This window comes from Elgaria multicarinata, chromosome 5 (genome assembly GCF_023053635.1).
Source record: "Elgaria multicarinata webbii isolate HBS135686 ecotype San Diego chromosome 5, rElgMul1.1.pri, whole genome shotgun sequence".
NCBI classification, from domain to species: domain Eukaryota; kingdom Metazoa; phylum Chordata; class Lepidosauria; order Squamata; family Anguidae; genus Elgaria; species Elgaria multicarinata.
In genome coordinates this window covers 111,732,557-111,756,110 of record NC_086175.1, presented here as the reverse complement: position 1 = coordinate 111,756,110, position 23,554 = coordinate 111,732,557, and the positions used below count along the sequence as shown (strand labels likewise).

The 23,554-nt window shown below is 40.7% G+C and overlaps 1 protein-coding gene across 2 annotated transcripts in view; it reads left to right on the top strand.

The window, feature by feature from the left end:
- The window catches only part of NUP58 (nucleoporin 58), a 36,562-nt gene extending 15,461 nt beyond the window's left edge, over nt 1-21,101 (top strand). The window contains exons 11-16 of one of the 2 annotated variants that reach the window (XM_063127030.1): nt 4,564-4,682; nt 5,432-5,514; nt 6,742-6,943; nt 12,628-12,726; nt 16,094-16,189; nt 20,153-21,101. In XM_063127030.1, coding sequence (XP_062983100.1) covers nt 4,564-4,682; nt 5,432-5,514; nt 6,742-6,943; nt 12,628-12,726; nt 16,094-16,189; nt 20,153-20,322 — 769 coding nt within the window. In that variant the 3' untranslated portion in view covers nt 20,323-21,101. The remainder of the gene's footprint in view (nt 1-4,563; nt 4,683-5,431; nt 5,515-6,741; nt 6,944-12,627; nt 12,727-16,093; nt 16,190-20,152) is intronic. The other variant, XM_063127031.1, reaches the window with a different exon arrangement.
- The last annotated feature ends 2,453 nt before the right edge of the window (nt 21,102-23,554 follow it).

Genomic DNA, 23,554 nt, shown 5'->3' with positions numbered 1-23,554 from the left:
TAGAGGACCTTCCCTTTGACGGGGAAGGACTCTTCCACTCGTCCACGGACGAGTCTATGGAGAGCATCCAGAAAGCCAAAAATACGGCTAAGAAAATGGGGATTGGTCAGCAGCAACAACAGCTTCAGAGACCATTCCGCCAGTGACGCTGGCCGAAAACGCAGCAGCAGTTCCAACTGCAAGACCGCCCCGCTACGTACCAACCTCAGGGTCAGTACAGGAGGCAACAGCACCCAGGTCGGTTCAAGCAAAACAAGAGCAAGCCTGACCCGAATCAAAGACGGCGTCTTTGACTGTCATACACCAAACAGCCTAACACCTAAGTTTGGTGACATCCTTGCCCCTTTTTTCTGCAATTGGACCACTATTACATCTGACACATGGGTCCTTAACATCATATCTCGGGGCTACAAAATAGAGTTCTCCACCCCCCTCCCCTCGGAACCGCAAGGTTCTCACCACCTACAGATGCTCTGTTGCAAGAGACTACGTCTCTTTTAGAGAAGGGCGCCATAGAGTGATTACCAACTTGCGCATTGGGAGGCGGTTTTTACTCCTGTTACTTTACGGTTCCGAAATGGGATGGGGGGCTGAGACCTATTTTGGACCTCAGGGAGCTAAACAAGTTCATCAACCCTAAAAAATTCCGGATGAACTCTTTAGCAAGCATCCTTCCTTTCCTCTCCCAAGGGGATTGGTTCACGTCTGTCAACCTTAAGGATGCATATTTTCTTGTTTCAATCTATCGTGATCATCGCCAATACCTCAGGTTCATAGTAGGGGAAGACGTTTTCCAATTCAAAGTGCTTCCTTTTGGGCTTTCTACTGCCCCCTGAGTCTTCACAAAGTGTATGGCACCAATGTGTTGTTAAATCCAGTGTAAACATATGAAGGGGTGTTGGAATCCTGGATCAGGGTTCTGGATATGTTTCCATGGATTTACTAATTGCTGAGGAGCTGGAGGAATCAGAAGACTCAGCAGAAAACTTAAAGGTCAACGTTGCACCTGGACATTGATGTCATGATTGAATAATTGGTGACTTGATTGTTTCAATTAAGGGATTGCAAGCAGTTGCATCATTGTACAGTTAGCCTATAAAAAGGATTGTATTCCCATGTACATGTATCAGAAATGATCACTCTATCAGAGCTGTATTGACTGACCGTATGTAAGTATTTGTATTTGTGATTGCCATAACTAAATTATATTTTTATATGCCAGTAAAGGTTTTTTTAAACCTACTGAAAATCTCAGTCTTATTCTGTGTCTGTGCTGAGTTTGCTGGAAACCGCTGCAAAACTCTGTTATAAGGTTATTGGCCAGAAGCCCAGTCTGGCAATAACTAAAATAAGGTTGTAAATATTAGACCAACTTATTCCAATAATCTAACCATCCAGGAGCGCTGGAGCTCCCTCGACAGGAAAAGACACATCAACGTCTTGGAGTTGATGGCTATCCAAAAAGCTCTGTATGCCTTTCAGCAGACCTTATCGGGTCATGTAATCCAGATCCATACAGACAATTTGGCTGCTGTCTGGCATATAAACAAGCAAGGTGGAACGAGGTCTATGGACCTGATCTCCCTCACTCTGGACATTTGGCATTGGGCAGTTGCCCACGACATGACTTTGTCTGCCATTCATATCGCAGGCCAGGACAATATCCTGGCAGACGACCTCAGCCGCACCTTTGTGGATACGCACGAGTGGCGGATGAAAGACACTGTTCTGGACATGATCTTTCAGGCATGGGGACAGCCTGTAATAGATTTATTCGCGTCACCAGAGAACGCCATCTGCAGCCAATACTGTACGTGGGCGGGCCACGGGGCAGCATCTCTAGGAGACGCCTTCGAGAGGATGTGGACAGGACAGCTCCTGTACCTGTTTCCCCCCATACCACTCCTCTCAAGAGTTATTATAAAGCTGCGCAGCGACAATGCCAATGCCATCTTAGTAGCGCCTTGGTGGCCAAGGCAGCCGTGGTTCACTCCGCTACTCAAACTGTCCTCAGCGGAGTTTATCAGACTGCCTCAATGCCACAACCTCATATCGAAGGGGAAGGGACTCATCTTCCATCCGGATGTCCAGTCCCTAAACCTAACAGCTTGGAGGATAAGGCAACGTTAGACAACCAACCGCTGCCTACTGACATATGGAACATTATCCTAGCAGCTAGGAAACCAGCTACTAGAAGGTCATACGCAAAAAAATGGACAGCATTTTCTGCCTTTGCCCTCAGTAGAAACGAGAACCCGTTTTCAGCACCAATAGCAACAGTACTTTCCTTTCTCTTTTCTTTATTTAAAAAAGGACTTAAGTTCTCATCACTTAGAGTTTATTTAGCAGCAATCTCTGCTTCACACCATTGGATTCAGGGCTGTTCGGTCTTCACACACCCTTTGACAAAGCGGTTCATGAAAGGCATGAAAAACACCATCCCACTAGTTCGTTCCTTTGTCCCTCAATAGAGCCTCTCGGTGGTGCTCAAGTCACTATGTGCCAAGCCCTTTGAACCTTTAGCAAGGACGGACTTGCGGCTACTAACTTTTAAGGTGACATTCCTTGTTGCAGTCACATCTGCTAGGCGTGCATCCGAACTAGCAGCACTTCGCATAGACTCACCATACACGGTGTTTCACGCTGACAAGGTGGTCTTTAGACCGGACCCAGCTTTTCTGCTGAAAGTTGTGTCTTCCTTTCTTCTTGGGCAGGACATTACGCTCCCAAGTTTCTTTCCTTTGCCGATGTCCCCTATTGAGTCTGCTCTACATACCCTGGACGTAAGACGGGCCCTTGCCTTTTACCAGTCCAGAACTGCCACCCTCTGGAGATCCCAAAGACTCTTTGTTTGTTATGGGGGCAAGCAAAAGGGACTTCAGGCATCCCCGCAGAGAATATCTGCTTGGGTGGTTCAGACTATTAAGCTAGCCTATGAACTCGCTGGCCTCCTGTTGGAGGGTAAGGTGCGTTCTCACTCCACGAGAGGAGTGGCCACCTCTACAGCCTTTGAAAAGGGGATCGCTCTACCAGACCTCTGTAAAGCTACCTGGTTGACTCCATTGACTTTTGCCAGCCACTACCATCTGGATGTCAGATCGCGTAGAGACTGCGCTTTTGGGCGTGCCGTCTTATCGGCAATCCGTTGAATTTTCATCCATCACCTGACACCACCCACCTCCGGTAAGTCAGCTTGTTAATCGCCCATATGTGTGATGCACAGAGACCACGAAGAAGACAGACAGGTTGCTTACCTGTAACTGTAGTTCTTCGAGTGGTCATCTGTGCAGTCACACAACCCTCCCACCGTCCCCACTATGGTGTCATTCTTGATTACCTGGTGGTTTTCCTCAGTGAGACTGTTTAGGCGGTTTCAGGAACTGAGGAGTTAGGGCGGGAACCCCTGAGCATGCTCAGTGGACGTTGGGGGAGGGGTTCCCGCCAAAAACGCCTCAGCTATAGAAGTTTTTCCTGATCGAGACTCCGCGCAGGCGCAGAGCCCATATGTGTGACTGCACAGATGACCACTCGAAGAACTACAGTTACAGGTAAGCAACCTGTCTTTGTCTATACCAGGAACAACTTTTCCCAGTGCTTGGGAGTGGTTAGCGACTTCTACTTAGACCATATTTATTCATTTAAAGCATTTTTACACTGCTCTTTTTTTACACTACTTCCAGAGCAGCTTACATGAGATCAATAACAAACAAGTCAGTCTATGCTTGCAGGCTTACAACCTAAAGGACAGCACAAAAGGAAAACATGATGAGGGAGGAGGAATACAAGCAAACACAGGCAACAGTTCTTAAAGTTACATTATTATTATTATTATTAATATTTCTTTCTTGCTCATGGCGGTTTTTCTAGATGGACATGATGGGCTTTGCCAAGTCCTGCTGTCTTTTACAGATTCAGGAATTTCCTGACAACTGAGCATGTTTTATGTCTGCTTTCTGTTGGTGTGGATGTATTTTGGTAGGCCCAGTTTCTGAAGGTTTTCTGTATAATTTTTTGATGTGTTGCCGGTGACTGATGTGACTAATGGAATAATTGTGACCTTTTCCTGTTGCCATAGTTCTTTGACTTCCATAGTTCTTTGACGACTTCTTCTTCTTCTTCTTCTTCTTCTTCTTCTTCTTCTTCTTCTTCTTATTATTATTATTATTATTATTTACATACTGCCCCATAGCCAAAGCTCTCTGGGCAGTTTACAAAGATTAAAAACATTGAACATTTAAAAATCAATATACAAAATGTAAAAGCATAAAAACAGACTACATACCAACTATCCAGGGGTCAGTTAAACAACTCAACATATGCTGTTAAATGCCTGGGAGAAAAGAAAAGTCTTGACCTGGTGCCGAAAAGATAACAATATTGGCGCCAGGTGAGCCACCACTGAAAAGGCCTTCTCCCTTGTTGCCATCCTCTGAGTTTCCCTCAGAGTAGGCACTCGGAGGAGGACCATATTATCTTTGATCTTTACAAGTGGACATGAATTTTTTTTGTACTGATATTTAATTGCAGCCATCATTTAAATGTTCTAAAATATACTTAATCTAGCTACTTCAGGATCTTGATTGAACAATTTGAAGTACAACTGCAACAGTACAGACAGCAAATTGAAGAACTAGAAAATCATCTTGCCACTCAGGCAAACAATTCACATATAACGCCACAAGGTAAAAGCTAGTGATTTTGCATGCTCCTTTAATTGCTATAACATACAGTAACTTTAGCATCTTGTAAATATACAAGGATTTCTGTACAGATATTGCCAAAGAAGTTGAATTAACCCAGACATCACTTGCGGCTAGCCTGATGCTAATTGTTGGACCTAAACAACATCGTAAGCCTTATAAACAAGATGATATAGGTGTTAATACATTGGTCTGGATCCAGAAAATGGAATCACACATCCAGAAGAGAGCTGCCATCAAAGCTTTGTGTACTTTCACTACCCTTTCACACAGATGTCACCTCACCACAGGCATTCTTTATTTTGGTGAGAACACCCAGGATCTCTCAGACCAATATTCTACACGAGAAGAGGCTTGGAGAACTGTGAGCCAGTGTTTTGTAGTTTGAGTCTGTTCACATTTTACCATAAGATATACATTGTAGCGTTCTTCTCAAAGTGTGTGAATTAATTGAAATGATGGCTTCAAAACAGAACTTCTGTTTACCAATCTAAAAGAAATCATTGGTTGCTGGCAAAGCACCAACAATAGTACTTTATGTGGCCTCCCCTTCCCCCAGCACAGTCTGACAATCCCACAGCTTTCTTAATGTGGTAGGAAACTTGTGATGGCTTAATGACAAATAGCATACCAAACAGGAAAAGTTACAGTCCTAGGAGTGATGGCACTAGTATGATTTTTGGATTGGATTTGTAATAGGACTTGATTTTTCAAATCTTCATGTTTCACAGATTTATCTATGGCTATGCAGAAAATTTATCAAACGTTTGTAGCTCTAGCTGCACAACTCCAATCAGTCCATGAAAATGTGAAGGTAAAAAAATCTGTTTCTACACATGTTCATGTATTTTAAGTGAATTTGTGACAGAAATATCTGCCAATGCATTAAATGGCTAAAGTTTTATCCTTTGCAGGTGTCTTCTTGGCTTCTTTATTGAGGAACATGTTGAGGGAATAGTTCTGGCTCCTAAGTCAGCCTTTAGTGCCTTTCTCTCCCCCCTCCCTTTATTACAGTACGGCTTGGCCTTTCTTTTATTTCCAAATGAAATAGGATGCTGATACATTCCTTGAGGAGCTTTTAAGCTAGATGCTTATGAAACTTAGTTAACCTTTATATTGTCTGCCTAGAGTTTTACAGTGTGGTTCAAAGCATATATTGGATAGTTAGGCTAGCAAAACTTTCATGGAAAAGGGCAATTTGCTGTTTCCTGTCCACTTGCCAAGTTCTTAATAATAAGGATGCAAATCTAAGCATGTTTAGACAGAAAGAAGTCCTACAACTCCCAGCATTCCCCACTCAGCCATGCTGGAAGTTGTAGGACTTCCTTCTGTCTAAACATGCATAGAATTGCTCCCTAAGAGTATCTGAAAATCTTGAGTAGGCTCATTCTTAAAGCAGAGCTAGTAATTCCTTTTCTGCCTTGGTCCTCAGTTAGAATGAGGTGACCAGATGTATGCAGTAGGCCTAGGTGTACACCTATTTGTATTTTTAACTAATGAAAGTTAGGATGGTTTCTATATTTCTGTGGCTAGTAACATCTTAACATTTTATTGTTTACTGCTGTGTTCACTGAGGTATCTAGAATCACTTCAGCAAGGGGAGCTGGGTTTTTTTGTGTGAAAATGTATTTATAACATTTCTATTTTGCCTTTTGCCATAAACCCCCCTTAAAGTGGCTTACAATAATAAAGCACAATAAAATAAAATGCACAATTAAACCAAGATATAACAGCAATCCAGAACATGAATGGCCGCCAAAGTTCTCATATCCCGCAGAAAGCCCAAGAGAATAGGATGAATTTTGCATTATCACGTTAGTGTTTATAAGCCAACTTGACCTTCTGGAAAGGTGTGATATAAATATTTTAAGTAAACTATGGCACCCTGGGTCTCTTCTCAGTTTTAGTAACTTCACTCATGCCCTTGCATGCTTGTGCTCCAGTTTGTTATAACTCATTGTAGTTGTTGGAATTCGACAGAATTTGAAACTTGCAAGGACAGTTGTGATGAACTAAAATAGCTTTCATTGTCTCTCTTCAGATGCTCAAAGACCAATACCTTGGTTTCAGAAAAATGTTCTTGGCGGATGCTGTGGACGTGTTTGAGGCAAGGCGAGTGGAAGCGAAGAAATGGCAGACGGCCCCACGTATTACCACAGGACCAACTCCTTTCAGCAACATACCAAATGCAGCAGCCGTTGCCATGGCTGCAACTCTTACACAGCAGCAACAGCCTGCTACAGGTCTGAGTGCATTCAAGTTATAGCTTTTAGTGTTACAAAAAGAGTAAGCTTGTTACGATGTTTTATATAAAGTCTTCCTTTGTTTTGGAAATCTAGAAATTGTGAGTAACAGTTCATCAGAACATAGGTAATAGAAAATGCAGGATAGACTTAGCAATAATTATACACCCAGTATTTAATCTTGTGATCTTACTTGTAATAGCTTGTTTACTGTATTACTCGACCCCTTGGAATGTGAGTCTTTGTCACCTCTGAATACGCATAGGATAAAGTCTTTCAAAAATTATGATACTATTGTATAAACTTTTCTAATTTGTTGGGAAATCCTAATTCAAATTTGTTTTCCTCATGGGAAATTCTATATTTTTTTTTACATTGCACTTTGTAATTTGAAATATGCCTCAAGGTAAAAGATCGTTAGGGGCGTTACTTTTTTAACAGATTCAGCAGGAAGATGCGAAATGTAGTTGGAGTTCAAAATTATGTATATAAACAAGAATCAGATAGCTACTTTTGAGGTGGTACTCACCAGAAACTAAACATGGGTAGAAATGAAGCAACTGAGGGGAGAGATGTTGATTTCCAATTTAAAAATTACTCTTTATTGGCCAACCTAGGTGCTTGAAGTTAGAAGCTTAAGGTGTGTCGCTTGCAAAGAGTTCTGCAGGTCACTTTTAGAGATACCTGGAAACCTGGTTACTTTGTTGCCTGTGGGTCAGAACTCAGCTTGAGGAATCCAGCTATAGTAGTCTTCTAGACATACCTGAGAATTCCCATGGGTCTTTCCGCCCTGCTTCAGTTGCACCTTTATGTTTGTGATGCTTGGCAAAATGCAGCATAGTACATGCATGCATAACTTACTACCTAGGGAGCCATTAATTGAGGTACCGCTATGTAATGGAATCTACAGGGTATTTCCAGCTTTGACATATAGTAGGGGTTGATAGCTGAATCCTATAACAGATGAATCCAAATAGAACATCGGAAGAACAAAAGGACTAGTAACCCCTTTTAGATTTACTGTAGCAACATAATTTAATCTGCTGTGATTTCAATCTTGTGGTAAACCACTTTCAAATGCCTTTTTACAGTTTTTATACAGAGGGAGCTTAAGGTTCTGGTAGTTACCGACCACATTTAGTGGTCTGTAACTGCCAGAACCATAGTTCTGTTAACTGTTAAGATCTTAAAAGTTATCAAAGTAAGTCTGTATAATAAATTACTAAGTAAGAGAGCAGCACTTTACCTGAAGTCTTATGAATCTTGTCAGAAATTTCTCTTGCAATCCTAAAATCCCTTGTTTTAAATGTAAGAAAATCCATTGATTTCAGTGGAACCATTAATTGAGGTACATGGCTTCTATTGACTTGCTGCCATTGGGTTGGATCCAAAGAATCATGGGTAAAATCAGTATTGCATAGGCATTCAAGTGGGAGGTGAAACTGCCCCTTCCTGCTCTGCTGATAGAAGCAATTCCGTTGGTGGAACGGGTCACTTAGATACCACCCCATGACTGGAACGGGCAGTTGCTAGTGCTGTACAATGCTAGTGGAGTAATTGTAGTTCTGTTCCTCTTCCCAGGTTTACATAATGTAAGAACATCTTTGGATTTAGTTTCAGTTTTCTCAAGCAATTCTGTAATGCAAAGTGTAGAAGTTTTTCTATGAATAGAAGGTGTCTACTGCATACAGAAAGACATCTTTTGGATCCAACCCTTTGTCTTTTTCCTAATGCAGAGGGAAGAGAGTAGGTAAGCTAATATTTGATGAATTTATGTCATCACTTGGATATTTTATTAGGCTATGAAAATGTAAAATTGCAAAGAGAAGTTATTCATTTGGCCTTGCAGATAATTGACTCTGTCAATATAACAGAGTTTCCTGAATTGTTTAATTGTAGATACTGTGAATAAAAACTGTTGTCAAAATTTGGAAGGGCAATAGCTAAGTGGTTGGGCCCATGCTTTGCGTGCCGAAGGCCCCAGGTTCAGTCATAGATTGAAGGAACTTTGGTGGCACGGTTAGGAAAGACCTCTTCCCCAGACCTTACAGAGTCACTGTTGGCCAGAGGAGACAATACAGCTCCAGATGGACCACTGGTCATATGCAGAGACTGCATTCTGGCCTTCTGTCCACTTTGCATTCTGCTGAGGCCACCAAAGAGTAGCCAAGAGGATTAGTGCCCATTCTTTGAGCCTAATTAGCAGCCTTTTTGTTTGTTTTTAAATAATATACTGTAACTTGATGTTAGTGTGGATTGGTATATGTGAAGACTCTTGTGTTTATGGTATAGAGGGGAGTTTCCCTACAGTAGAAAAGTAACTTTCTCTGAAGTACGGCAGAGACCATAGTTTTTTTTTTAAAAAAAATCACAAGTCAAATATTCAGTATTAAAATAACATGAGTTTTGCTGGCTCTAAAACTTTTTCTTAATTGCAAATTAATGCCTAGGAAATGGTGTTTGCTTTACTATAGACCAGTATCTAGCATTATACTAAATGCAGGCTCTATTGAAGCTGGTTAGCTAAGTTTGGGTAACTTAAAAATTAACGTACGAGCTTATTATTTCGCTTTTACTACTTTGATAGCTGTGTCATCAAGACTTTTTCAGGCAAAAATAGTTTTGCCTGAATAGATACAAAAATAGATACAACCTTAAGTGTATGTTGCTATTGACTGAGTCATAAGGATTTAGTGGGCTTATCTAAAAAGTGTGTTGCTTAGCTCTGCTCTAACACCTTCTGCCACTTAATGCTTTATTATGTCCTTTGACCTCGCAGAGGTCAATATACAATTTAAATTATTGGGACGAATACCTGTCCAAATTGACACTAAACTGGACCATGTGCTTTAGACAGTTTTGTGGTTAAAATCCAGTATCTTGCCATACAACTGAGATTAAACTAAGGCAGAGTTCCCAGCCTGGTGCCCTCCAGATTATTGGACTTCAGCTCTCATCATTCCCCGTCTAATACCTATGGAGGCCACAAGGTTGGGGAAGGCTGAACTAGGTTTAGTTCACTTTATAAGCATATAGTCTAGCCAGATACAGGTTAGATTTAGAGAACTTGGGTTTGCACCTTTATTTTCACTATGGAAAGACTTGAGCAATGATATCTGGCAAGCCTAGTAAGGAACCTTGCTGATGTTTACCCTCACTGGGCCATTATGCCGCACTCCTAAACACACTTACTAGAGAGCAAGTCCTGTTGAAATCAATGGAACTTGCTTCTGAGTAAGCATGCATAGGTTTGCACTGGTAGTAATGAGTTATTTATTAAGGTAAAACTGCTCTTTAGGGCAAATAAATATTTATATATTAATTTTAAATAGAGTGCTGCAGGTAATTATAGTTTAAATGATTCTTGACATGTTATCCAAAGGTGACAATGTTTACTTTTATGTTTTGGCATAGACGATCTCTAGCATTATCTATATTACATACACATACCTGACTAAATGAGAAGTTCTTTAGTTTTCTGGTTCCGACTTGGTTTCTGGTACTAATTCGAGATTGCTGCTGAGTTGAAAAATTTGTCAGCTTTAACCATGAAATCCTGTTTTCCTGTAACTTGAATATTGGTCTGGCTTGAACGGTTTTAAAAATCTAAAAAGCATGCTCAAATGCAAGCTGGACTGGGAGGACTGTGGTGTCATCGAATTGTTTAAAGGTCTTCCACCAATGTGCCTCCTCCTCAGATGGAAAACTGATTACACTTCACTTAAAAGAGACACTGGACACTTTTTGTTGTTAGAAGCCTAACTGACTTTGGACTGGAAACTTTTTAAAGGAGCTGCTAGGTAGAGAGTATATTTGTTTACATCCACTTTTTATCTGTAAGTGCAACACTTGTTCTGTAAAAGAATAAAAGGTTAGATCGAGGCTCTGTTAGTTGAACTTGAATCCCATTGATTTCAATGGGATAGTCATGACTACACTTACTTCCCGTTGATTTCACATACGATTTAAATTCAGCTAACTTAATCTGGATTTAACCCAAAATGTTTAATTGATATATAGTGCATACTTGGGATGCAGACAGAACTTCAACTTGCCAAAATAAGTGCTAAGTATTAGTTGCAAGTTCACAGCTCTAGATGCCCTTTTAATGTAATGCTATCTTGAATATAACAACCTCATTTTTGCATTGGATCACCTAAGATGTGGAGATGTTCCTTGCAAAAGCTGTAATGCAAAACAGTGCCTTTTGCTTGATATTTGATTATCTGTTTAATTAGCGTTTGTGAGAACTTGAACTTCAACTATTTATATATTTACAATACCAGAAGGGGACCATTGGCGCTGTCTGACCCATACAACACAGACTACAAATTACCACTGAGATATTTTCCCCATTTTGTTTAAAGTTGCAGTCATGGTAGATAAATGTACTGTAATGCTATAGTGAGGTAGAGAAACTTGGGGATGTCTAATAGACGATATCAGTACCCAGAAAGAAAATTGAGAACCCCAAATCCCTGAAGTGATTTTTGATCAAAACAGTGACTGGTAAACATGCTACCATTTTGATGCATTCTGTACTAGTGCCACTGGATTCATATGGATCAACAAGAGTTTGATTTTTAGGAGGCAATCCAGGGAGTGCTGCTATGCATTCTCGATTCATTTTAATTGAGTTTGCCTGAGAACAGCATCTACTGCATTGTATCCTTGGCCTTTAGCATGGCAGGAATATACAAATATGGATAGGCGGGCACAGTATTGAACTTGTCAAATCCTTCAAGTTTAACTAATGCACTGATTGCTGTGCTTAAAGGTAGGAATACAGATTGTACTGTGAAAACTGTTAAGTAGTTTTTATAAATTACTAGATTAATGTCCAGATTTTTTTTGCAAGTTATTTATAATGAGGGGTTAGTAAATCCCCCCCCCCACACAGAACTATGGGCTAAGGTTATACATTTAATTTTGTAATATTAAAAAAGTGGATTTTGGCAGTGTGCATATGTAGGGAAACCACTGTCTCCAATCTTCTAAACGATGTTAGAAATGTCTGAATCTGAAACTTTTGAATGTATTGGGTAAGGTGCACAACTGTGCCTTTTCTGTAAACGTTTATTTAAACAGGCAAAAATTGTTGTAAATGTAGCAAAGTTCTAACAACTCAGTAACTATCAATTTTGTGTGAACCAGTTTGAATTGTCATGTTACTGTGTAATTGACTTGCTCTAAAATGAACAATAAATTTAATAAAACAAAGTCATTGTCTTGTGTGTTATCCACTTGTTTCACTTTGTTTTTTAAAAAATGGATAAAATATTAAAATGAGTATTTAATTGGTAACATGATGATTTTAATCATGTAGTATAAAACTTGATTTTTAAAGAATCACTGGTAGCTACTTGTAGGACGTTCTGATTATAGTCCCATCAAGGAGCAGAAATTCTAACTCAAAATGACATGCTGAGTTGTCCTAAAACTATGGTCTCATGTTTTGGCATAGCATACTAGATTTATCAATAGCTTATTTTTGTATTGCATTCCTTATCTAAGACTTATCAGCTTAAGACACAGATAGTTTGGGGAGGAACTCGAACGAAAGCTGGGGTGCTTTGAAAAGCATTTGTTAAGCTGTGATATACTTTTTTAATGCAAGGGTTTACAGCACAGATCTTATTGCGAAAGAGTAAGGCAAGCTTTGTTTTCGTTTTTTTTTATACCAGGGCCACAGCCGACTCTGGGAATTAGTTTTGGAACGCCATTCGGTTCAGGTATTGGCACTGGCTTGCAATCAAGTGGCTTAGGCTCTTCAAGCCTTGGAGGTACACTTTATTTTTTTTTTCTAATGTTTCACTGAATTCCTATATAATACTTCCTTAATTGAATTAGGCAGCACCCTTCACCAGCAGAATTAAGTCCCTATATGCTTTATGCTATGTACTCAATGCCACACCCCTCCCTATATTCCATGTTTTGATGGGAAATTACGATCAGCCTCTGATTCTATATTCTCAGCCTCCAATTTTGGTTAGAAAGCCCATTGCAATTGTAAACACATCTTGAGAGGATGGGGAAAACGTACCCTTCTTTTAACACACTCTTGATTGTGAAGAGTGCTATCAAGACAGTTAATTTGCATTGTCATCTTTACTATACATACCCATCCTCCATCTCTATTGGGGACAACTTTTTGGTTGTGTGATATCCCAAAGTCTTTTATCATACCAGGAATACATCTAGCTGCTTATAAACCAGGCATTTGGGAGGATTAATTGCCTGAAGTGTGTATTTAGTGTTGTGTTTTATGTTTACATAGATATGCTTATATTTTGATGCGTGCCTTAATCCTGCGAGATAGGATTTATATGAGAACTAATACTTGATCCAGATTTTAAAAAATCACTGTGTTAGCATATTGCTGTACCAGCTTGTTTCACTCGTGTGTGTGTGTCCATTTTGGGGGTCTGTTATGGGAGTTGGCTGGTGCAGCCCACACTTAATCCCAAGCCCTATTGTTGATATACATATTTATGAAAAAGACAGTAAAATTAGTGCTACTTCTATAGAGGTGGTATCTTTCCCATGATGTCGGACAAGTATGAGGAGTTTTTTCATTTCAAATGATACATCACTGTGGATACTCTTGAGTATCCACAGCAATGCCACCTGTTCTTTTGCTAAATGACAAATTTGCAAATTGACAAAATGCAGCATGATTATTTATTATTTTTATTTATTTATTTATTTATTTTATTACATTTATATACCGCCCCCCAGCCGAAGCTCTCTGGGCGGTTTACAACAATTAAAAATAGTAGACATTAAAAGTATACAAAAAATTTAAAAAACATAAAAACAGTATAAAAACAACAACAGTATTCATTTGGAAAACAGTATTCATTCATTCTTGGAAAAGCAACCATTTTTCCTCTCACTGTCCTTGAAACGTCACTTTGCATGGATATTTGAGCACACATTCAACTTTTATGATTGTGTGTGATTGTATACAGAAGTAGACTGACAAAACAAACCTAAAAGTATGAGAAATACACTTAAAAGAACTAATATAGATCACATTTAAAGAAGTCAAGATTAGCTACCAGAGTAGGAATACCGTATTTCTTCGATTCTAAGACGCCATCGATTGTAAGACGCACACTAATTTCAGTACCATCAACAGAAAAAAAGCTTTGATTCTAAGAAATAATAAACGCACCCGCGATTCTAAGACGCACCCCATTTTTAGAGATGTTTATATGGGGAAAAAATGCGTCTTAGAATTGAAGAAATACGGTAAGTACTAGAGTAGCAAACTGAGAGCTGCAAGAAACATTGTTAAAAGTATGTTACATCTTTTTAAACATCACATAAACAGCAGGGTGCATACTTGTCCTTTGTTATGTTTCAATCATAATTCTCACACACATCCCACAAAAGGATTTGGAGTACTCAGTACAGCAGGAAAGCTATAGGTTACTTGTCCCTTTCCCATATTTTTTATTAAAATATGTGACTTACCTCTCCAACCCAAAGCACACACCAGATGTTTTCTCCAGATTCTTTTTTGCTTCCTCATACAGTTTCCAGAAATGGAGAGGCAAGAGAAACTCTCCCCAGCTTCTTATAAACTATTCCAATTGCTCTGTTAGTTGCCACATTCTATGTCCTGGGAGCAGGAAAGGGGTGTGAAGCTTGTCTGCTTGAAGTTTCTAGTGAGGCGATTGCTTTTCCAACTAATGGGAGTTGGGCAAATAAGCTCCACCTGTTTGTTTGATCATTTCTCAAACATAGAGTGACCATATGGATAGGAGGACAGGGCTCCTGTATCTTTGACAGTTGCATAGAAAAGGGCATTTCAGCCGGTGTCACTTGTATGCATGCAGCACCTGGTAAAATCCCCTCTTCATCACATCAGTTCAAGCTGCAGGAGCCCTGCCCCCTTTTGTAACTGGTCACAATAGGCAGGGCTCCTGCAGCTTGAACTGATGTGATGAAGAGGGTATTTCACCAGGTGCTGCATGCGTACAAATGACACCTGCTGAAATGCCCTTTTCTATGCAACTGTCAAAGATACAGGAGCCCTGTCCTCCTTTCCATATGGTCACCCTGTGTTTGAGAAATGATCAAACAAACAGGTGGAGCTTATTTGCCCAACTCCCATTAGTTGGAAAAGCAATCGCCTCGCTAGAAACTTCAAGCGGATGAGCTTCACACCTGTCTCCTGCTCCCAGGACATAGAATGTGGCAAACAGGAATACTTGCACTCTACATCTCAAACACAGGAATGTCATATTTCTCTCACGAAAATGAACTGCTCTAGTCTGCCCAGTAATTATCAGACCTTGCTTCAACATAACACTCGTGAGCATTTCATTTTGTTTGCTACTTTTTTGTGTGAGGGTGGGGCTGAGCCAAGGCAGAGTGAAGCAGAAAAGAACAACTTTGGAAAGAAGACAAAATTGTCCAGTGTGCAGGTCCTTCCCAGACCTAATCTTACAAACAGTCATGGCTGCTGATTGTACCTTCCTTCGTGACTGTACTCTTCCCCATTCTTTATTTAAAAAATATTTGTAGATTTTCTTAGTGGCGTCTGGGATTGATTCAAAGCAAAGTGCTGCCTTTTTAATTTTCCATGAATGCCTCTGGGTAGGTTACTTGTCCTTTGTGAATAGCTGTGCCCACCAATGGGAACCATCTTATGGTTGTATCCAGGACAGGTTCTCAAATTACTAAGTGTGCCCACAGGTCCAAAGGTTTGTCTGACCCTGCTCTATAGGAAACTGAGCAAAATGTATACAATGTAACAGATGCACGGCCTGGCTATAAGAATGAAACACTGACAATAATACTAATTGTACATTAACACAGTTTAGTGCTCAGATTTGCATGTTATTTAGGAAATAGTTGAACTACCAGTGAAGGAACTTGATATAAACCAGTGATTTAAACCGGCCTTTTTGCTTTCTGATTTAAATCAACACATCCATTCCCATCCAGTTAGCAATGGGGTCTTGTGGAGGTAAACTTTCTTTAACCATTGCAATTCGGGATCAAGGATTCTTAATGCTGCAGGGGAATAGGTGCTAGAGATCAGTTGAAGAGTCATGTTGAAAGGCCAGTTTATTTAAAGCAATCTAGCTTTGTGTGTACCTTAACTTGTGTTCCCTGTCTTCACTACTGTTCCACTAGGGTTTGCAGGTAGCTCTGGTTTTGGAAGCAGTGCCACAGGTGCACCATCATTTGGATTTGGAACCACAAATAAGCCTTCAGGGAGCCTTAGTGCAGGTTTGTTCTATTCTGAATGTTAAGGTATCTAAGTTGTCAGTACCAAACTCATGGCATCCACTTCGGTCATTAAATTCAAATATTCTGCTTATGTCAAATACCAGTTTAGAATGGTATTCAACATAAACTATGAAAGTTGTAGTCCCAAAATCTGGAGAGCATCAGGTTGCTTTACCTATGCATTAGACACACCGACCTGTGGAAGGATCACAAACACCAAAAGAAAATCATTTTTGAATTTCAAACACCCCTTCTGCAGGTCCAGTGACCTGGATCCATAGAACCAGCCTCCTTGTTCCACATGCCCAAGGGAAATTTGGGCTTGTGTTTCTCAGACATTGGGGCCAGAATGCTGCATTAACAAACCTCTTTTGAAAGTGAGGAAAACTTGAAAGGCATCCTTTGGTATGGTGTGGGGATTGACTGCTTAAAGGGGGGAAAGTCAAACATTTTCCTGGGCATGCCCCAGCCATTGGGTGCAGTTAAACTCCCTTGATCCTGAACAGTCTCTCCCTGAGCAAGCTGTGGTGTTTCCAGACTCTAGTGCCATTATATTTCTTTGTTTTCTAGAAATGTCTTAAATTTAATCAGTACTGAGACTGGCTACAGCCTCTAAAGGTCATTTTTCCTGATCTGAAAGTTGAGGTTAGCGTACTCGACAGGTTGAAGTTAAATGAGCACTCTTGAATTACGCATTCAAAAATGGAATATCTGAGACATATCTGAGTAAGAAAACGTTAAATATTTGAACGCAGTGGTCACTGTTTGCAATATAGCTTTCCTAACTTTATATAGGCAACTAATGGCTACTGGTCATGATGGCTACATATTACCTCCAGGATCAGAGACAGTAAGCCTCTGTATGCCGTTTGCTGGGGAACAGAACTGGGAGGATGCTTTTTCAGTCATGTCTTGCTTGTGGGCTTCTATGGGCATCTGGTTAGACACTGTACAGACAGGATGGTGGACTAGAGAGGCTTTTGGCCTGATCCAGCATGGTGGTTTTTATATTCTTAACTAGCTGTACTTACATTGTCATACATTTTGGCTGAGTGCAGTTTCAAATGCAAACTTGTTTCAATTGGGCAAAATAATTCATTGCTACCAGCTCCTTTATTGCTAATCTGGAGCAGTCATTTTCCACACTAACACTTCTAGACCGTTTTGGTGGGAAAAACTGGTTTCTCTGCCATCATTATGATAAACTTGTGACATGTTTTTGCTTTTTGCCTCTAAAATGATCAATTAAGCAGCTGGTTAACTTAACAAAACATCAGAGGGTTAGCCTTGTTAGTTTATTGTGGCAAAACCAGCAAAGAGCCATGTGGCACCTTGAAGACTCACAAATTCGTTCCCACATTAAGCTTTCATAGACTAGAGTCTACTTCATCAGATGCATGAGATGTTCTCTTCAGTTGGCAGGATGCATATTTACACATGGATCTAGATAGAAAAATATAAATTGGGGGTGGGGGGTTAAATTATTTTGAATGCTTTTCATGGTTTTAATTTTTGTAAACCGCCCAGAGAGCTTTGGCTATTGGGTGGTATAAAAATGTGATAAATAAATAAAATAAAGTGCAACAAAATACACCCTTATCTAACAACTTCCTTAATGCCAAAATTTATGCAAAATAAGTATAGTGATAATTCACAATAGAAGTAATTGTTGATAACACAATCATCTTAGCATTGCTAAATTAACATTCCTAGTGGGAAAGGAAACCGTTGTCTCTTTTCAGACCTAGATGAGCAGAATCAAATCATTATTAGTCTTAATTCAGCTTTTTCATGTTGTAGCCTCTCCTTGCCATTCTCAAACAGAGGAATTTCACTCTTTTAGTTTCACCTTGCTTCCCACCATCATTCCCCCTCTTTGTCTGAGAACTGAGGAGAATACTTGATGCATCTGTTGGAGTGAACTTTAGCTTATGCCAGAGTACATTTGTTAGCACTGAAGGCAGTACACAACTTTGTTTTAACAAAACATGTTTAGCTTGTTTGGATTAGATTCTTCAACATCTTGTGCTTTAAAGTGAATAATAAACTGAAACTGAATCCTGATAAGATGGAGGTGCTGTGGGTTTAGTTCCAGGAATTAAGGCCCACTCTGGCTGATTCATGCGCTGATAAGTTCACATTTGAATTACTGCAGTGCCCTCTATGTGGACTTATTCTTGAAGATGATCCAAAAGCTACAGTTGATGCAGAATGTGGTTGCCAAGAATATTTAGTGGGGCACTTAAGTAGGATCACATGACACTGATCTTTAAAACACTGCACTGGCTGACTTTGAACTACCAGTGCAATTCAAGATGTTGGTAGTTGTGTATAATGCCTTAAGTGACTTAAGTCCCAAGTACTTAAAGGGGTGCCTCCCCCAATACTGACCAATCCTTGCGTTAAGATCAGCTAGTGAGGCCTTCTGAGTGGTGGCACCCCGATTATGGAATTTACCTGGTTTATTACTACATGTAAACTGGGCCATTGTATGTCCCAAGCTGAATATTCCTTAGGATAAAAGCATCATTTTGCAAGATACTGAAACCACTTAATATGGAAACCACTGTTGTAATGTGCTTACAGGGCTTTGCTGTGTAAGAACTGAACTGCACCTGTTGAATTAACTACCCTTACTATAGACCCATCTGCACTGTTAAAAAGAATAATGGTGGTTGTAGATTTGATGTTCAGTAGCAGACACCACCATTCCATCTCAAACTAGGAGCGGGCAGACTTCAGGATTCTGAGAAATACTTCAGGGTTTTTTACTAGAACCTCAGGGCCCACCAATTGGAGTCAAGGCAGACATAATACACCAAGTAGAATTAAGGCACGTTGTTCAGATCAAGAATTTGTTTTTATCTAAATTGTAGAGCGGCTTCTCTTCATTTCTTCATTCTGACACACTGCAGCTTTTTGCACTTGGTTCTCACTAACCGTACATAAGCTTCTGACTTGCATTTTCTCTCCCCTCCCACCCAAATGTCCTTTTCTTGGTGTCTAGGACTCTAGCCTCTGTCAGTTCATGTGTGGAAGTTGTCAGGCACCATTCTGGACCTTTTTTCCTTGAACTTTTGGGAGAAATGCAGAATTTCACCTCCCCTTAAACAGTATTTATGCAGGGATTGGCATGAATATATTGCATTGAGCAAAGATTAATGAAGTCATAATGGCAGGGTGGGAGGAGGGGGTTTAGGAAATAGGTTCACTGACTATACATGTCACCTTGTGTGCTAGAAGAATAGACAGAAACCGACCGGCTTTTAACTCCACGCATCATTTTTTATGGGTGAAATGGGAATTAATCCAGGAATTCAGCCCTCACATCTTCCAACAATAGCTGGGAATTCTGCTCCTCTTCAAAGCAGTGTAACCTTTCCTGCCACAGTTCTTTTTTGCAGGGTTTTTTGTGGGGCGGGGTGGTAATGTCAATGCCCTTGAGTACACTGGTAGCATAGACAAGTTCATCGGAGGTATGTTGGTACCAACCATCGTAGTAGCACTAAAGCCCGCATGTTAAATTTTATCAGCAGTAGGATACTATTCCTATCCTATTAGGATTGTAATACCTTAAATGATTACTATTGTAATATGTTGAAATGTAACCCTTAAAGCAAACTAGAACCTGGCATCCTGTACAACCAGGAGTGGGAGTTTAACACTGGGAATAACAAAAAGGTGTCTGTTTTCTGTTAGAATTCCTTATTGGTAGTCGGATCAGATTTTTACAGTATACGTCATCTGAGGGTATGGCTCAGGAAGCAGTAGATGCTGTAAGCCTTGAAGTCTTCCCGTGCCTGGTTTAAACAAATAGAACAATAATTTATCATGACCTCCCTGAAATGGTAGCTGTGTAATGTAGGACAGCAGTTGCACACTTAAAACTCTCTAATGAACCAGGTAAACTAATGCAGTCACAGCATCTTCTCACTTTGAAATATTTTTCCCCTCCTCTACAAGGCTTTGGCAGTTCGAGCACAACTGGGTTTAACTTCAGCAATCCTGGCATCACAGCATCTGCTGGCCTGACGTTTGGGGTGTCCAATCCAGCCTCTGCAAGCTTTGGCACAGGAGGTCAACTTCTCCAGCTAAAGAAACCCCCAGCTGGAAACAAGAGGGGGAAAAGATAAATGTGGAAGAGGCGGGGGAGTGGGGAGGGTTGGGGTCAGAGAAAAGGGACAATGCATTCACTTGGTTCATCCTGGAAAAATCTATTTTTTTAAGCTGATATAGTAGGTGCTCTGTGTCCTTGGAGATTTATAACGTTTTGCTACTTATTCCCATTCTGGATTCTAAAAAGTACTTGTAACATACAGCTTTGTGTGTGAGAATCAAAGCTCACTTCTTTTTGTTTTACTTTTAGATATGTACTTCATTATTAAGGACTGTTGTAAAACCATCTATTTAACATAATACTAGTGACAGGATGTTTTTATCTATATGCTTTAAACCATTTAAAGATACTTGGTTTCTTTGTACAATTGAAGTATATTCTAGTACAAATGCTTGAATCCATATCTTCTGTTTCTTGATATGGCCTTTTAAAACCATCAGGGTGGTTATGTTTATATGTATGTAAATATATACAGTACAAATGCACACTCGTATATGTATTTGAGTACATAAGATGCATTTCAAAACTTGGGTTGTACTCATTGTTCTACTTAGAGCAGACCCATTGAAATGAATGGGACTTCATCATGATCAACTTAAATCCCATCCATTTCCACGGATCTGTTTGAAGTAGGACTAACAATGGATACGGCCAGTTGTCTGTAAGACAGAATGTTTCCAAGTTTGATTTTGGGGTTCTTCTCTCCCCCACATAGTGTCAGCATATCAAAGACGAGTTGTAACATCTACTAATGCATGTAAGACATTGCAGGCTGTTGCGTTTTGTCATTTCCCACTCCTGCTTTTGTTTCCATTTTGTGCTTTAAATGAAACCGGGTGTTCACAGTTAATGTTCTCAAACTGACTTGTAGCAACATCTCGTTGGACTGCAAGGGTTCAGAAAGTTTTTCAGAGCGGATGGCCAATTCCAAAATAGCTTCAATGTGTGCAAACAGCTCACACAAGTTTCCTGCTCATGTGATCAGTTTAACATGGTTGAAGAGTACTTGGAATGACACAGCAGAGACATCTCGGAGAAGAGTGCGCTGGGGTTGCAGAAATGTCTTGGCAATTTTTTATGTGCAGGCATCTACGCTGAGCGCTATTCTTCTACATTGCACCATTCATATAAGCAGACCACATGAACGAGATGTTTGCACAAGCCAGGGCTGTTTCAGAACAGATGTATCCATTTTATGTTTAGATCTTTCATTTCTGTCATAGAAACAGACTTGTTACTCTGGCCTGGCTCAGACCATTCTGAATGAATGAATGAATGGCATCTCCATTCTGGAATTGATGTGTACCTGTCCTCAGTAGACAGCAGCCATAGTAACTGGCTACAAAGCATAGATCAAAGCCGTACACTTCAGAGTAAACCATTTCACACAATTACAATAGTACTAGTCTTACATTAGTGTTCAGATTATGGTATCATTGCATGTTGAGCTGTATTTCTGGCTCAGTGAATGTTTAAAACAGAAGCAACAGGAACATTTATTGCCTTAAATGAAGGGCTACAGTCATAGTCCTTGAACTGTGTTGCCCCAAACACTTCAGCAGGGCTTGTGATAGGCCGCGCCTGTCGGGTCACTGCAGTGTGCGTATGAGTACAGAATTTTGGTGAGGTCTATCCTTTTTATACAGAGAATATTTTGTATATAACTCAAGCAAACATTCAGTTCTCATCTAGGCACCTTTTAAAGCAGCGAATATTCTGCATGTGCATATTTTCTGTTTTTTTAAGTTGGCTGCTTTCAGTTGAGTACTATTTGTGAGTGTAGGTGGGAGCATGGAATGAAGACACAGACACCAGAGCTTGGGTAAACTAGGGCCTCTTTATTAAATATTGATGCATCTATCCCTCCCTGGATCTGCACATGAAAGTGTGGGAATTATCCTTAACTCACGTCACTTGCCTGGCTTTAAGGGCGAGTCACCCTCAAAGCAAGGAGTCGGAGAATTCTGGCTTCTTGCTTATGTGACACTATGTAAGTGTGGGGAGACCGCACCACGACACCCCTGCCCACTGCCATAAGGGACAGCAAGTAGGTAAAGACAGTGCGGTCTCCAAAGGCACACCATATCCTGACACGTGAGCCGCATAGCCCCCGAGGAGCAGGTCCTGATCACTGCTAAATGGGTGCCAGAGTGCTCACCGTCCTTAACTAAACAGTAAATTCCCGCACATTCCCTGCCAAAAAAGGGGACCAAGCCTCAGCTTTGGTGTCCTTCCCCCACCAACCCAGGAAGAAATCCTGCAAACCCAATTGTAGATCCTGCAGGAAAATGTTGTTTCCTGCATTGGAAAGGTGGACGCCATCCACCCTATATAGCTCTGGCCTGAAAGGAACAATTGCAGCGTGCGGGATGACCCATCCACGCCGACCCAGAAGAAAAACTCCAATCTCCCTGTTGACTTTCTTCACTGCTCTAATACTTGAGCATCCCTTTCCTCGTGCCAGTGGCGCCGAGGTAACATGCTTGACCATACAATCCACGTAACTGGCCAATGACTCCAAATAAATTCCATGTCTAACCTAGCTTGTAAAATCAGGGCCTCCCCCTTAAGAAGCCCTAAATCATTGCCCCCGAGGTGAAGCACCAACACCTGTGGTGGGCCCAACTTCTACTCAGCCTGTAATAAAGTGTGTAAGAGGCCACCCCATCCACTCCAATGGACAGAGGCCTCCAGACCAAGACCTAACTGTGATCCTACAGCTGTCCGAGATGCTCTGTGGCTGGCCCAAAAAATCATGCTGTGGCTGCATATAAGAATTTGGGGAAGGTCCAGCCTCGTCACACAATCTGCTGAGAGAATATAACTATTAACTTGGGGAAATGGCAAGATTGATGCACATAAGATTTGAATGCGCCAGAGCGCCACCTGCCAATGGCTTTGACCTTAGCTTTGCCCATCCCGGCTAAAGTGACTGTAGAAGCGGCCCTGATCCGAAAGGAATGGGTTCCGAATTGGCCATTGGGGATACCCATTGCCAGCAGTGCCTTCCTGGCCACCACCCAAAATTGATATTTGGTAAGTGGAGACTTATCTCTGTGGCGAAAAAGGAAACCGGGGCAAAACCTCTGGCAAACATAAAGGCTTTCAAAGCCGTCACCGGGCAAATTTCTTTGCGCAAGGCAGGGGCAAATACCACCCGGGCACCACAGCCTTTCTGATCAGTCTTAGACCTCCTAAGATGTATTTCCACGGTGCTGCTTGATAAATGAATGTCGCTAACCTGTAAT